Source organism: Filicampus tigris, chromosome 13, assembly GCF_054856515.1.
Source record: "Filicampus tigris isolate MCC_2025a chromosome 13, RoL_Ftig_1.0, whole genome shotgun sequence".
NCBI classification, from domain to species: Eukaryota; Metazoa; Chordata; class Actinopteri; order Syngnathiformes; family Syngnathidae; genus Filicampus; species Filicampus tigris.
This window is the reverse complement of record NC_141229.1, coordinates 9,513,764-9,528,490: the sequence shown is the minus strand read 5'-3', so window position 1 is coordinate 9,528,490 and position 14,727 is coordinate 9,513,764. Positions and strand designations below refer to the sequence as shown.

The window sequence follows — 14,727 nt, the reverse complement described above, 5'->3', positions numbered from 1 at the left end:
TTAAAAATAAAGCACAGGAAATAGTTTGAATTTTGTTTGGTTTTATTTTTGACTTGAAAAATGCCCATTTGTTATTGGAGATGTCAATTTGAAAAAAAAAATTATTAAAAAAAACATTTTTAAAAAAGATGATTAAAAAAAATTATTTCAAGTGACTGTAAAGGTGTTTGTCCATTGATTTTTTTTTTTTTTTTTTTTTTTTTTTTTAAAACAGAGGCAAGGATTTGAAGCATCACAGCAAAGCGCCAGTGTTGTCTGGCATTAAGCTCATCTCTGATCGAAGCTTTTCGTTTTCCTTTGAAAACACACACACACACACACACACAAAATATATATAATTCAGAACATTGACTTAAATGCTTAATATTTCAGAGAGAAATGATATTCACCGCCTGCAGTCTGGTGTTGTCCTTCTTTAACTTGACCAAATATTCAATCCTCTGTTTATGGTTCTTGTGCCCCACCAGTTTTCCATTCTCCTCAGACAGCTGAACATTCTGTTTACGGAGAACCTCATTCTCCTGGAACAAGAGTCACTTTCACTCAAAGCAGTATGCTAAATATTATTCATATCATTTTCAACTAAAAAAATACATAAATCACTGAGGGGCTCTGACCTTGAGGAGCTTGTCCTCATCCTGTAGCCTGTGGTTCAGCTCTCTCAGTTCTAGACAGCGATTTCTCAGTTCTGTGGTCAGCTCCTGGACACAAGTCTGAGACTGGGCCAACATAGACTCCTGGGCTTGCATTCTTAGCAACAGGAGGGAATGAAGTTGTCCAACGTTGATCACATATAAGGGAGTCGATTAGTAAAACACGTACACTCACTGTTAAACTAAAATCACGGTTTGGGGGGGCTTACTTTTTTTGTGTGTCAGACAGCCTTTGCATCACTTTTTCCTGTATAAGAAAAACACAGGAACAATGAAGAGATCTAAAAACTTTCAAATCAAGAGGGGAAAAAAAAAGACTACAAACCTTCCCTTCTCGTTCCTCTTGTAGCTCTTTAAGAACAGACTGCTTGATGCCTTCAATGAGCTCCTCACTGAAAGTTGGACAGCAAAACATAAATAATGTCCCTCAGCACTGTGTGCTCCAAGGAAGAATCAACTCAACCTGTTTGTATTTCCACCCTGAGGCTTTTTGGTATAAAACTGGTCAAGCAAGCCCTGAATCTCCATGCGGACCACCTCTTTCTCAGTCAGCTGAGTCTGAGGAAAAAGAAAACACATTATTAATGGGCCTCAAAACACATTAGAACACTTGCAGGTACTTGTCCAAGACAAGGGGGAAACTACAATGGTGCCTTGAGATGAGATACGATGCTAATTTGTGAAGTAACCACGCGCTTAACTCAAAGCACATTTCCCCATTGAAATGAATGAAAATGCCATAATCCGTTCCAGCCAACCCAACAAATATCTTTGTGTTTCTTAATAAGGAAAATAACACTATTATGGCACTTAGTAAAATCAGAGTAATAACAAAATTAAATACAAATTTTAAAAATGTTAAGAGTTTGTGCATCATGATAAATCAATATGATTGTGGGATCTGTTAGTGCAGCGCTAGGGGCACTATAATACAGACATGGACAAAGATACGTTAAGATGGTCACAACTCCTCATGAGCTGCAGTAATAGTTGTTTTTCCACAGAGGATAAAGAATATATGTCTGTGAGTATTGTAAACTCTCTCTGTGTGTGTTCAAATATCTTTGTCTAAAGTCTCATGAAGTGAACACTGATGCTACTTGTTAGCCTGCCTATTGGGTTTTGCGTTGTTTCTTTGCATTAAGATAAGCAGACTTTCCAAGGCAAAACTAAGTGGTTGTTTTACATACACAGCGTGTATTTCACTTTGTATCATGTTCAGTTTTCAGTACACACAGCTTGAATCTTATTTTTGAAGAATGTTTCACTATTGGTAAAATGCTGTTTGGTCAAATTAATTTCTATCCCTCTATTCAAAAATGAAAAATGTTCAAATTGGCGATTGAGAAAACAGACCATTGTTATTGTTTTCCAAATTAAAAGCAGATGTCTGCAAATGTATTTTGATTTAACACAAAGCTAATTAGTCTGATTTCACGAAGGACTGCAGAAATCTGAGAATATTTACTGTTGAGAGGCTGCAATGCCGAGGATTTGGACACTTTTAAATTAAACACGGTCTCAAAACAATAATCAAACTATTTCTCAATTGATGTGATAATCTCAATTAATCGTTGCACCTCTACTGTACATACTTTGAGCCGTCGAATCTCCTCAGTCTTGGCAGCTCTCTCTGCACTGAGCTCTGCCAAGAGAATCTCCATGGTCATCATGGAGGACCGTCGATTCTCCAGTTCCCTCTCCTGACTCTCGAGGACCTGGGTGAGGTCCCGGCTGAAGCTCCCCGGAGTGCAGGGGGTCTTGTATGAGCAAAAAAAAAAAGAAAAAAAAGAAAAAAAAAAAGGGGCGTGCTACAACAAAGTATTAAGCCTTGCACAAGTAGAGGCCATTAAAGAAAGCTTTGTTACCTTTGGTATTGTTTTCGGAGTGCAAGTTGACTCGACATGTGTGAGAGCTCCATTTCTTATTGTTTTTTCCACAGCTTCCTGTTGCTGTTGCACCTGGGCCACACACAGTTTTGTATTATGAAGGAGAAGGGGGAAAAAAAACGAATTATGAAGTGAAATTTGGCAGCCGTGGCCAAGCAGTTAAGATCGAGGCCTGATCGGCTGTGGTGTCCTTGAGCATGACACTAAAATGCTGCCTGGGCACTAACTGTGTAAGCGTGGTGTGTTCACTTTAGTGGTCAGTTACAAAAAAAGAGCATTCTTCTCCTCTTGATGAAGACAGTTACCTTTTGCTGGAGATTCTGGATGACAATGTCCTTCTGAGCAGCTTGCTCTTGAGCAGCTTCAAGGAGGTTGTTCTGCTCATCTAAAACCTTTGTAAGTCTTTCAACCTCCTCGTTTGCGTAAATGATCTCGTCCTGCAGTACTTCGACCTGACACACACGCTTTTTTTAGTATCTGTTACAAATGACGGGAATGGTATTAAATACATCACACTTACCTCTATTTTGCTGGATGCGCTACTCCTCTCTAAGGCTTCTTTCAGTTCTGTGATTTCTGCTTGCATCTTGGTGTTTTGCTCTCCGACGCCGTTCCGTTCCAAGCAGGCGGCATCGTACTTGGACTGGAGGAGCAACGTCAACACACGGTCAATTTAAATTTTGAGCATAGTGAGCTACAGAAGGGAGGGGGAAAACAAGATCATGTCGATACTAGTGTTCGTTTCTTCCCCAAAATTTAAAAATACAAAATTTCCACTGCTGTGGGCTCAAAACAAAAATCTGCTCGCGAGCAAGGAATGCAGCGGTATAAGGGTCATGCTCAGATACCACCATGCTTAAAGCAGAAGTCAACCCAAACATTTTTTTTCCAAGAATATGTTCTATGCAGGCCCCTAGTTGAAACAAGGCATTCTTATTAATATTGCGTTTGTGGAATAAGTTTTAATTCACCCATTTCTAGCCATCTCAGTAGCAGCCATTTTGTCACTTCTGTCGACTGAAAATAACATTAGTTACTCAGGGCTCAGGTAGGGACCAATCACAGCTCACCCGTTTTCTGAAGCTGAGCCATGATTGGTCGTTACCTGAGCAACCGTGATGTCATTTTCAGTCGACTGAAGTGATAAAATGGCTGCCCCTGAGATGGCTAAAAACGGGTGGATTTTGCTGCTTAACTCATATTCCACAAACGCAATATTAATCATATTGCCTTGTTTCAACTAGTGGTCCTGCATAGAACATATTCTTGGAAAAAAAGGTTGACTTCCTCTTTAAGTTTTGATTTGATTATTTTATATTTACTGTATGAGCTGAGCTAAAAGTGTTTTTCATACAAACATTTACAATAATCAGGACTTAAATGCTGCGTAAGGCTAGGTTAGTGATGGACCCCATAAAAACCCAATTCCAATTCCGCCATGGAAACGAAACTGTGATCAGAATTCTACGAAATTTTGGCTGCGGTGTTCCCAAAAAAAAAAAAATGTTTTCAGTCACTGGAAATTCAATTCATGCTACTTCTTGCTTCACATAGGACGATATAATGGCACAGTAGAGAAACCGACTCATTTTCTTTTTTTTTTTGCATAAATTGCCAACTGACTAACTGCGATCAAAGCAATACTGAAACATTGTTTTAGACATGAAAAGTGAAATGGAAGAAGGTTTCAAGTACAGTGATATCTTTGTTGTCTCCTGACAGATGTGCAATGGTCTGTTCCTTGTGATTGAGCTCACTGCGGAGGTCTCTGGTTTGGTTGATCAGATCTACGACGACATCCTGACAAAAAGAAATGAGAATTAGACAGGCGGTAGATGAGCTGCAAACTTTCAGAAAAGGACAATAATTCACTGGGGCCTACTTTGTCTTGTTCAACTTTCTGCTCCAGGCATTTTATGGTTTCATTGGCAGTGCACAGATTTTGCTGTAGTTGATCAAGTTTGGAGACCTTTGGAATGACAATGACAAGATCAAAGGCCTTCATCACTGAGCATCAAAATGTTTGTTGCGTTTTGCATCGTCTTTTTAGGGACCACTTATTGTGGAACGTAAAGTATGACATATGAAAGAATGACAATACAGTATAATGAGCAGTGAGAGTGGTCAATTTAAAAAAATTAAAAAAAATCTCTTAACCAAGCAAATGCAATACCAGCAATAAGCTTCAGTGCCAACTTTAAAACATTGTATGCACAGTTCTTAATACATGATGGATACAGTTTGTGCCAGTAAAAAATAAATTCAAAGTATTTTTAGTGATCTATAAAAATGTTTTGAAATTAAAACGATTTGGATGTCAACGAAGGTCATGGAACAGATTGTGTGCTAATTTGGTGGTGGGCATCACAATACGATAATGAACTGACCTGCTGTTGGATTTGCACGTTCATGTCTGAGACTTGCTTACTCAGCCGTGTGTTCTCCTCAGCCGTTTCACTAAGTTCTCTGAAAGCATAACAGAAAACATTTGAAGATTTTTCTAAAGGTTTGAATGATGACAACCCTTGAACTTACTTTGATGTATTTTCTCTGTTCTCTCTCAACTGGTAGGTCAGGGCGCTAGCGTGCTCGTGCTCTGTTTCCAGAGAATTGTTTAACTCCTATTGCAGACAAAAACATCATGATGCGACTTATTTAACAGTTTAGCTTGGCATGATGCAGTTTACAAGTTCACTGACGGTAATCTGAGCTCTCAGCTCGTTGATCTCCTGCTGCCTGCCCTGCATCTGCTGTCTGGCATGGTCCGCATCAAACTTTGCCTCGGCTTGCAGCTGGTCAAACGAATCCTGCAGAGTGCGGTGCTGCTCCAGAAGCTGCTCCCAATCCAACCTGACATGATGAAATTGCTCAAGCAAGATTGTTGGGCGACAATAACGGACAACACATCCACATGGATGGCGCCTTACTGGACTTTGTCAAGCTGGAGCTGCGTGGTGATCAGGCTGCTGGAGAGTTGGCTCGCTTGTCTCTGCTGCACACTTTGCTTGTCTCGTAGCTCCGCCTTCGCGATGGCCAGCTCCTTGTCGGACGACTGCAGCACCAGCCGCAGATCTCGTATCTCGCTTCTCAGTACTGAACGTGGGAGAAAACACACCTTCATTCAACTTTACAAAAAAAAAAAGTTTTGAAAACACTTGGCAGAAACAGCACCTTCAGCAGTTTCCTGTTCACACTGATGTTTCTGTTGCAGGATGTTGACCGTCTCCTGTAGTTTGAGATGATCTCTGTTCTTGTTAGCGCGCTCGGCTGAAAGTTGCTGCATCAGGATAAAAGTAAGCCATTATTCTAATTTGATCAATTGACCCCAAACTGGATCAATACTACATGGTTCAAATGACACAATTTACACTCAAGTAGCCCAATTGGGATGTGTTGTTACAGCGTAAATGGACAAACACTCACGGAAACAGATATGAGGAAGACTGCAACCAAGCCTCTTCCAAATGTGGATAAAAATCTGATATGTATGGATTGATTTCATCTAAAAAAATTCAATGGTCTATTTTGTAGGGGTGCAACAAAAAACGGTTTGAACCGGAAAAACGTTTTTATTTTTATTTTTTTTATATATAAAAGGTGCATCGAATGGAACCGAATCGTTCCACTTTGAAATGTATCGAGATACATATCAAATCGTCTTTTGTTGGAGATATATCTTAGAAGGAATTGGCATTTACAGTATTTACAAATTCATTCAAATGTGGCTAAAATGACAACAAATACTGTAAGTAATTACATCATACGCTCTCGAACTGAGCCCTACTATATCGAATGGAATGTAATCTCACTGAGTCGACCCGAACCAAATCGCTCCACTTTCAAATCGAACCGTCCTTGAATCGTTTCGCACCTAAAATATCGAAAACCGGATCGAATCGTCTTTTGTGGAGAAATGCACACCCCTACTATTTTGTTTTTATGCTTACGAAATGTTCTCACAACCATACCGCATATGTCACTGGAAGTATAAAGGGAAATAGGACCAATAAAAAATATCATTCAACCAAATTGGATAAAAATAAAGTTGTGCCCAAAACTGTGAGGAAATGTCTCACCTCCTCCTTTTGTCTAGATTCCTGTGACATGAGGTGGATCTGCTCCTCTAGTTTGGCAATATGCTGCATCAGCTTGCTGTTCTTGAGCTCCTCCTCCCCCAGCTGGGCCCGAACAAGACTCGCTTGCTCCTGGGAGAAAACAAAAACAAAACACCAAACTATGTGGTGAATCTCACAGTACACATTCTAGTACACGCAACAATTTGGATTACCTGCACTTGACGCAGTTCTTCAGTCAGGGCCATCTCGGTCATGTCTGAAGGGGATGCCTCGGGCAACGTGCCATCGAGATTGTTGAGGCTACCGTTCAAGTGTTCTGGGCTGGACAGTGGTACGAGACGGGAGCGCAAATTGTATGCTTTGGAGGGTGTGGTTAGAATCTGAAGGCAGCATACAGGAGAAATTATAGTGGCAGAATCTCCTATAAAATGACAATGAAAAACTCATATTTAAAGACCTTGAGGGTTTCAACGTGAATTCTGTTCAATTCAGAGACTTCTTGCTTTTTGTAGGTATTTGTGGCTTCCAAAATGTTCTCCAAATGCCTGTTGGACTTGTCAAGGTATCGTTTGTCCGACTCCAACTGAGACATCTGCTTCCTTAAAAAAAAAAACACACACAAAATAATCCACACGCGTTTCTTACACGTTTGTCGCAAATATATGAGACGTTTTTCTAAGGGAGCAATTAATTCATTTGAATGCACACTAAATGAGGTGTTTGGGTGTTTGAATCTATAGTGCAGAATCCCTCATATATTTGCAGTTCACTATTCAAAACTGTACCTCCCCTATTCATGTTTATTTCTGAGGAACAGCTAACCAGCTTAAAGACTAAAGATTGTGGCTTTGACTGATCAGCAGAGCTGTCACTCTCCAAGATACACGGTCCATACATCCGTGTTTGTTGAACCTGAACGCTTTGTTGAAGCTAAGCTTTAACACTTAGCAAGGCATTATTTCCAAAAGCTTTTATCATGATGTCATGATTTTAGTTTGTAAAATCCCCAGCTTACTTTGTGATTTCTTTGTACTCCTCAAAGGCCTGTAGAACTGCTGTCAGGTCTGACTGTTTCTGAAGCAGCTGAGCTTTCATCTTCTCCACTGCGGATGCAGCAAGAGCATCTGTAGCCACGGAGGTTGAAGCACCGGCTGGAGCTGTCAAGCGGCAAGAGATTTGTCACAAACACTGTGTAATACGCTTCGATCTATATTCACGTACTTTCTGCGTTCTCCTCCGCCTCCATGGCCCTCTGGAAATCTTCCTCGAGCTCTTGCGCAACTTGTGCTGCTTCCTCTTCGGCTTTCATCACCGACTCAAGGGAGCGAAGCTGACGGTTCTCCTCTCTGAGGCTGTAGTTTTCTGCTGCGTAGCGAGTCATCTTGGGGTGATGTTCAATCTGGAGGGCAAACATTAACGGAAGAATGTTATGTAGATAAATGTGAACTATGGAGTGCGATGCAATAGTTAGGTTCGAGAAAAACCTCTACCTGGTCTCGTAAAATACTAATCTCGTCTTTTAGCTGGTCAATGAGAGCCTGCGAGTCCACGTCTGCGAGTACGCCACATTCTGCCTTGAGTTTTTTCTCCAGGCGACTGATATGATCCTCTCGGAATTTGATGATCAGGCGACTGGAGTGGATGAACTTGTCCTTCTGAGTCCAGGCCTCCTCCAGCTGAGAAGCCTTCTTCAGCAGAACCTGCGTGCACAGTCACACAAATATAGTATACCCCCCTGCATTTACCGTTTCTTGGAGGATATCACAAAAAGGGGAGACCAGTGTTATTTCTGAATGTGGACGGTTTAGTTGTTTGAAACTTTCATTTGTCGGGGAAAATCCCATAACGCTTGCACAACAACGAAGAGCACAAAATAAATGTCCATAGTAGGGATAGACCGATTATCGGCCGGGCCGATTATCGGCCGGGCCGATTATCGGCGCACATATTCTGCGTTTTGACAAATATCGGCATCGACCTTTTTAAAAAGTCAGATGGCCGATAATAAATCAATTTAAAAATGCATCTATATCAAAATTGTGAAAGTTTTACATTTCTGTCATTTGGAAATTTTGGAGTACTTTATAAGGAGCTATTGTTTCAGTTTTCATTTAACTTTTTAAGACACGCTGACGACAGAGTACTCCCTGAACTTTTTTGTTAGACTTTTATAACAAAGATATATATAATTATAAGAATGGTAAAAATATTGTCAAAAAATAATAATAAAAAAAAAAAACATAATGCAAATCTGAAAAATTGTTCAATGAACATATGCTAAAAGACGTTTCAACAAAGTTAAGAGTTGTATCTTTTTTTTTAAGATTTTGATGCCAATGTTGTCCTTTTTACTGAAAATGAATATTGGCTCTAAATATCGGTTATCGGCCTCCTTGACTACCAATAATCGGTATCGGCTCTGAAAAAAACAAATCAGTCTATCCCTAGTTCATACAGTCCCACCTTTATCCAAAACCTCACCAAAATGTAATGGGTGTGTAACCCCTTCACAAAGCTTCATGAAAATCAGAATCCTACTGCGGTCAAAACAATGGCCCTTAAACAACACAAACCTTAAAAAAGACAAAGAAAATGTGCAATACCGTCTTCTCTTCCTCTCGTTTCTTCCACAAACGAACAGCAGCCATAAACTTGGCTTTGTACAAGGAGACGTGTTTAGCATCCATGGATAGTGCTGGTGAGACAAGAACATTCGACATTTGGACAAAACGCCAGCACAATGATGAATCGCATTACGCACAAGTGTGCAGTGAGTATTACTTGAGATGGGGAGCCCTGGTCCCCCAGGTGCTACGTCTTTCCCATAAAACACTTGCTGAGATGAGAGAGCCTGCGTAAGCTGCTCCTTTAGCTTCTTCACCTCAGTTTGCAGCTGTCTTACATTTCCTTGGGTGTCCTCATTGACAATGGCCTGTAAAAAAACAACAAAAAATACTATAAAGGGCTATAGAGGCATGTTACAATCCCCCTTGGCCTGATCTGATAGGATATCGTATTTTTGGGATAACAGCCATACCTTGTTCTTGATTAGCTTTGCTCTCTGGGCAAATTGTAACGTTGATAACGTTTCACCAAAACATTTTGATCCAGGGTGAACATTGGCTATGATGTAAGTCTTTGCATTTCCTCCAAGAGAGTCCTGAAATGTCAGAAAGTCCTCAACGCTATGTAACGTCATGATGACGACAGTCATGATATGCGACATTTTCGATGTTACGGACAGCGCGCAATGAACTTGTCTGCGCGGGTGGCATAAAAGGTGGTCACATGGCACAAGAAGGCACGCTCTGTTACTTGATGACTTTGTTTCTGTGGCCTAAAAGTGTATTCCATACAAACATTCACTGAAATTATGACTTGAAAGCTGTGCAAGCGTAGCTTTGTGATAGATTGCACCACGTTTCAATTTAGGTACAAATTTGGATTATGTCGCCGCCGTAGGAAATGAATTCTGTCGTAAACCGAAGACCCATTGTGTGTATTTCCATGTATCTTCCAATCTTTGAAAATGCGCTGATACAATAATTATGACTTTTGCTTCTTAACCAATTAAGGCCTAAAGTGCCTGGCTCAACAGCTCCCCAAAACCTAAGGTCGTCTTTGGAATTACCCTTGAAAACCTGAAGATTTCCCAGAAATTCAACGCCTACAAAATAATTAATATCTCAGCCCCTGTAGCAGACAGAAACTAAATTCCAAAAGAATTTAAGAGCTTAGACGTGGCTTTCACACAGACTCGAGTTTATTCATATTTTATGTTTCAATTGAAGAGGTAAAAATAAAGTGTCAGTGCAAGAGAAGCACTAGGTTTAAATAAAATTTAAAAAAAAGTCGAGAGGTAATTACCATCCTCTTTTCTGTTACAAAGACGTCGATATTGCCATTATCTAGAAACATATATCTTAATCATATATCACATTCAACTGGTTCTACTGGTTCAAAGTCCACAAACGCGTTGTCTATATATCACTGCCGTTACTTATTTCAGAGCTCCGGCGATCGACGGCGTCCGCCATTACTGCTCGAAAAAATTCCGGATATCCTCCTCCGACTCACGACACCGTCACATGTCTATTCAGACGCATCTCATTGGTTAAGAGACCGAGAATTAAATAATAAATAGAAAATGACGTATACGCTCTACCGGCTTTAAGGGTAGAAAGACGCAACAGCGCTCCCGGCTCTAGTGGTAGAAACGCGGTTATGCGCTCCGGTCCTTAATGGGTTAAGCAACTCACCCGTAACAGGAAGGTTAGTTTGGAGTCTCTATAGCAAATGTGGCGGTTCTTCCCATTGGACACATCGACCAAAGCCATGATCACCTGACCGAGGCACATGAGGGAGCGATTGATACTGCTGGCCTCCTGTAACAGAAGCAGAGCACAAAGTAGCATTCAGTTATATAGAGATAGTGTATCAGGTTGTTTTTTGTTTTTGCGTGGCGGCAGCCTCCAGCTAATTCCGTGCCCACATCCAGCAAGAGCGATTGCGATTGCTCAACATAGCGATTGATGTATCCCTTCGGCAGCAATGTATTTTAACTGCAGTTGCAGCGTTCGCCATTATATCAGGCCTGGACAACAATGCGGCTCATGAAGCTCTTTTAGCTCTGAATTTGCAGCGCACAGTTGTCAGCCCCACTCATATGTATTTGGATTAACACTTATTCCACAACCGCAATATTTATCAGAATGCCCTGTTTCAACTAGTGGGCTTGCATAGAACATATTCTTAATCAGTTAATAAAACCATAATGGGTAAAAAAAAAGAAAAGATTTTGCATTAAACTTGAATTGAAATACCTTTGTATCCAATTATTTGATTAATCGATGAAATAATTGATAGAATAACCAATTCTAAAAATATTGGTTTGTGAGGGCCCTATTCCCCACTAATTACAACAACCACATTCAGCATAATGATGAGTTGTATTCTTAATAATAAGGTTTTATTTCTTTCGATGCCTGTTGGTCAAACCAGTGTTTTACTTGAAACCGGTCGGAGGCACAAAAATGGTTTGAAACGATTCGTAATACTTCAGAATGAGCCTAGAAGCAAGCAAGAATCTTCACCTTGAGCCTGGAGCCTTCGGTGTGTGTATCTTTCTGCCTCTCTGAGCCAGCCAGGTCAACCAGGTTCAGCTGAGACATTCGAATGTTCACCACCTCATTGATGGACTCCTTGGACTCCAGAGTCATGGTGAACAGAGCATGCGATCTGGAAGACTCGCGGTTCATGGACGTGGAGGCCACTCTGCGATTACGCCATCCACGAGACAACACCTGCAAGTCACAGGCCATAATAATTTTACCTATCAAACAAACAATTAGGGTAGTTTTCATCGGATTACAAATTCCTACCTGGTAGGCTTCAGCAGCAGAGCTGACAAACCTCTCCACCGCCCCCTCGACAAACACACCCTTCTTGATGTTCTCTCTGACAAAGAGACTGGCGGAAGCCGTGTCCAGGAGGTCAAAAATTTGTTCATTGTAAATCTCAATGAATGAACATTTACAGAGAAACGTTTTGGAATGAGACTGAAAGGGAAAAAGATCGGAGAAACATATAAGCCAACACTTGTACTTGATGTTCGTGGTGATGAAATGGCACCGCTCCAAGTTACCATTTCTCTGTTGATGAGAAAGAAAAGGTACTCAAAACTGCGAGGAATAACACCCCGCAGTTCATCTGTAAAGTTGTCCAACTCAGAGGGTCCTAGTAGTGGAACAAAATGGCTTTATTACTATTTGTACAACACCAGAAGTAGACTGAATTTAAATTGAATTCTCACCTAGCATTGTGAAGGTTTTTCCTGATCCTGTTTGGCCGCTGCAGAAGAAATAAAGTAGCTAATGAGCAAGCTTAGCCGACCAATTGGGACAGCTAATACATTAAGGGACACATAGAAAATGTAATTTCTAACGGCTTGTGCTCAAAAAGTAGTTTCTCTGATGTCCCAGCCTATGCATTAAGTATGAAATTCAACATAATTCATGTTTAGTTATTTGCCTATTTCTGAAAATGAGCCAGTGAGTGAGCCCTTCTACTCTATTTACATACTCTATGTTGTCCCTGACATGATCATCTAGGCCTTTCAAAGATCCAGAACCACTTTAAAGTGGCAGCCAGAGTCCGGCTGCCGGACTACACTGTCTGAAACACATTCATGCAGAGGCACTAACATACAGCAACACCAACATCCCCCAAGGATGTAACACTAGTGCTATCATGCCAACGCCGAAAGGTAAGCAGAGCTGCAGCGAGTTTTTGAGTTTTGTGATGTGTCCATGCGCTCGTTATGGTAACAAAATCCACACTCTCTATTGGAGCTAATATCAACGGGACAATAAACGTAGTGTGAAGTGTTCAGGATTTCTTTTTTTTTTTATACCTTGGGTATTTTTGACAAAATAATCTGACAGACATTTCAATAAAGACACTTAAGCACCGCTTTAAACAGCATAAAAAGAAAAAAAGGGCTCATTTAACCACGTTACCAATTAATTTTATTTTAATAAGTCCTATTGGCAATTTCGTCTTAAAAAAACTTACTAGGCAAAAATGGTTCCGTTGTATCCATTTATGCAAGACTCCACAATATTCTTGGCCACACTGGAGAAAACAGAGTCCTGTTGAAGAATGACGCACAAGGTTCACTTCAAAAAGACAGTCCGGTATAGGAACAGTCACGTATAAATTCCCCCGAACCTGTGACGTGTCCATGTCAGCAACATGATCATAGGTGAAGGTTCGCGTCTCCGGTTTGGCGAGCAGACGTATGGTGTTTGGTGAGGTGACTTTGAGACACAAGCTCTGATCCCCATCCGTGGTTAGTCCGGTGCCCTTGGTCAGAGGTCGTACTCGGACGAAAACTTTGATTGAATCGGTGTCACCGCTGGAAGACAATATAACACTGACTTGGTACAGTTGTCTCTTCTTGTATGGATGCTTTTTTTTTTTGTAAATGTGTTTTTCTTGTGTTTGAATTGGTGTAACTGTATATTTGCATGCTGTTGTTTGCTTTACGCTGTGTAACCTGTTTGTCTATGCCTGGACTTGGATTTTGTAAATGATGATGACTGATCAGGATAACGTGTTTTTATGGCTATCGGTAACGTGGGAGGCATTAATGTGTTTGATTTGGCAGTTACAGGCAATAATAAGGCTACTGTTTAGTGGTGAGTCCCGTGCGATTTGTTACCTGCCAGCAAACTGGTTGGAATTGACACCTCCTGGAAACAAAAGCACAAGAATTGTTAGTGCATCACGTTCACGATAAAGGTTAACAGGTTACATATATTTTACACATATCGCAAAATTAAGTAATGTTTACTAATACAAACAGAAGTAACAATAACAATTCGTGTGCCAACAAGTCATCCTATATACGCTGAAAGGTCGTAGTGGCCTTTAAAAAAAAGTCAGTCGATTAACTAGAACTGTCTGTTCAGTTAATATCAGACGTATTAATATAATTATTACCTTTTCCAACTGAATTCATTGTTGACGGGGTAAAACGATTCGCTGTTATGTGGAAAAGTCCAATGTCTTCATAGTTTGTTGGACTAAAAGGGGATCGACTTTGTTTACAAGCAAATTTGGCGGGCAGTTCGTCTAGTCTTCCTGCTATTCTTCTTCGTTGATGATTTAGTCGCAGCTGGTCTCTGTGTCGTTGCATGGTGCCACCTTCTGGATTGTGCTCAGGGGCCACATTGGATTTTTAAAACGGACAATTTGTCAAATCGGATGCGGTGATGTTTAAACTTAACAATAAAAAGTTAAAATCTGAATTAAAAAACATAATAAATTGTTAATTTGAATAATTAACATAATAACGTCCTCGTGTTTTAAAATTATAGCACAGTCATGTATAATCAAAGTCATTATAATAAATGATCCACTTCTTTACTCAAATAATATGAAAAAAATGCATATGTAAAATTATTATCTTAGTAATATAATAATAATAATAATAATCCTCGTTTTAAAAGCTAAATCTGTAATAAAATGCAAATCTTAATTGGATATAAATAAATTAATTAATCACTTTTACATTAAATAAAAAATAAAAATGCATACGTAAAAGTA

The 14,727-nt window shown here is 40.1% G+C and overlaps 1 protein-coding gene across 1 annotated transcript; it reads right to left on the bottom strand.

Annotated features, from left to right (window-relative positions):
- Positions 1 to 12: 12 nt before the first annotated feature.
- Positions 13 to 14,326, bottom strand: kif15 (kinesin family member 15). Its single transcript, XM_086049954.1, has 35 exons — positions 14,122 to 14,326; positions 13,841 to 13,871; positions 13,348 to 13,534; positions 13,192 to 13,268; positions 12,431 to 12,468; positions 12,263 to 12,354; positions 12,000 to 12,176; positions 11,712 to 11,921; positions 10,878 to 11,003; positions 9,656 to 9,778; positions 9,400 to 9,550; positions 9,222 to 9,313; positions 8,109 to 8,318; positions 7,840 to 8,017; positions 7,634 to 7,775; positions 7,076 to 7,217; positions 6,831 to 6,998; positions 6,619 to 6,747; positions 5,714 to 5,819; positions 5,470 to 5,635; positions 5,242 to 5,392; positions 5,078 to 5,163; positions 4,930 to 5,008; positions 4,425 to 4,511; positions 4,238 to 4,342; positions 3,063 to 3,185; positions 2,848 to 2,994; positions 2,522 to 2,614; positions 2,249 to 2,413; positions 1,117 to 1,211; positions 979 to 1,045; positions 863 to 900; positions 618 to 750; positions 390 to 521; positions 13 to 295 (listed from the first exon to the last, which is right to left on the bottom strand). The coding sequence occupies exons 1-35, from the start codon at positions 14,315 to 14,317 to the stop codon at positions 233 to 235; spliced, it is 4,305 nt and encodes a 1,434-aa protein (XP_085906080.1). The 5' UTR covers positions 14,318 to 14,326; the 3' UTR covers positions 13 to 232.
- Positions 14,327 to 14,727: the final 401 nt, after the last annotated feature.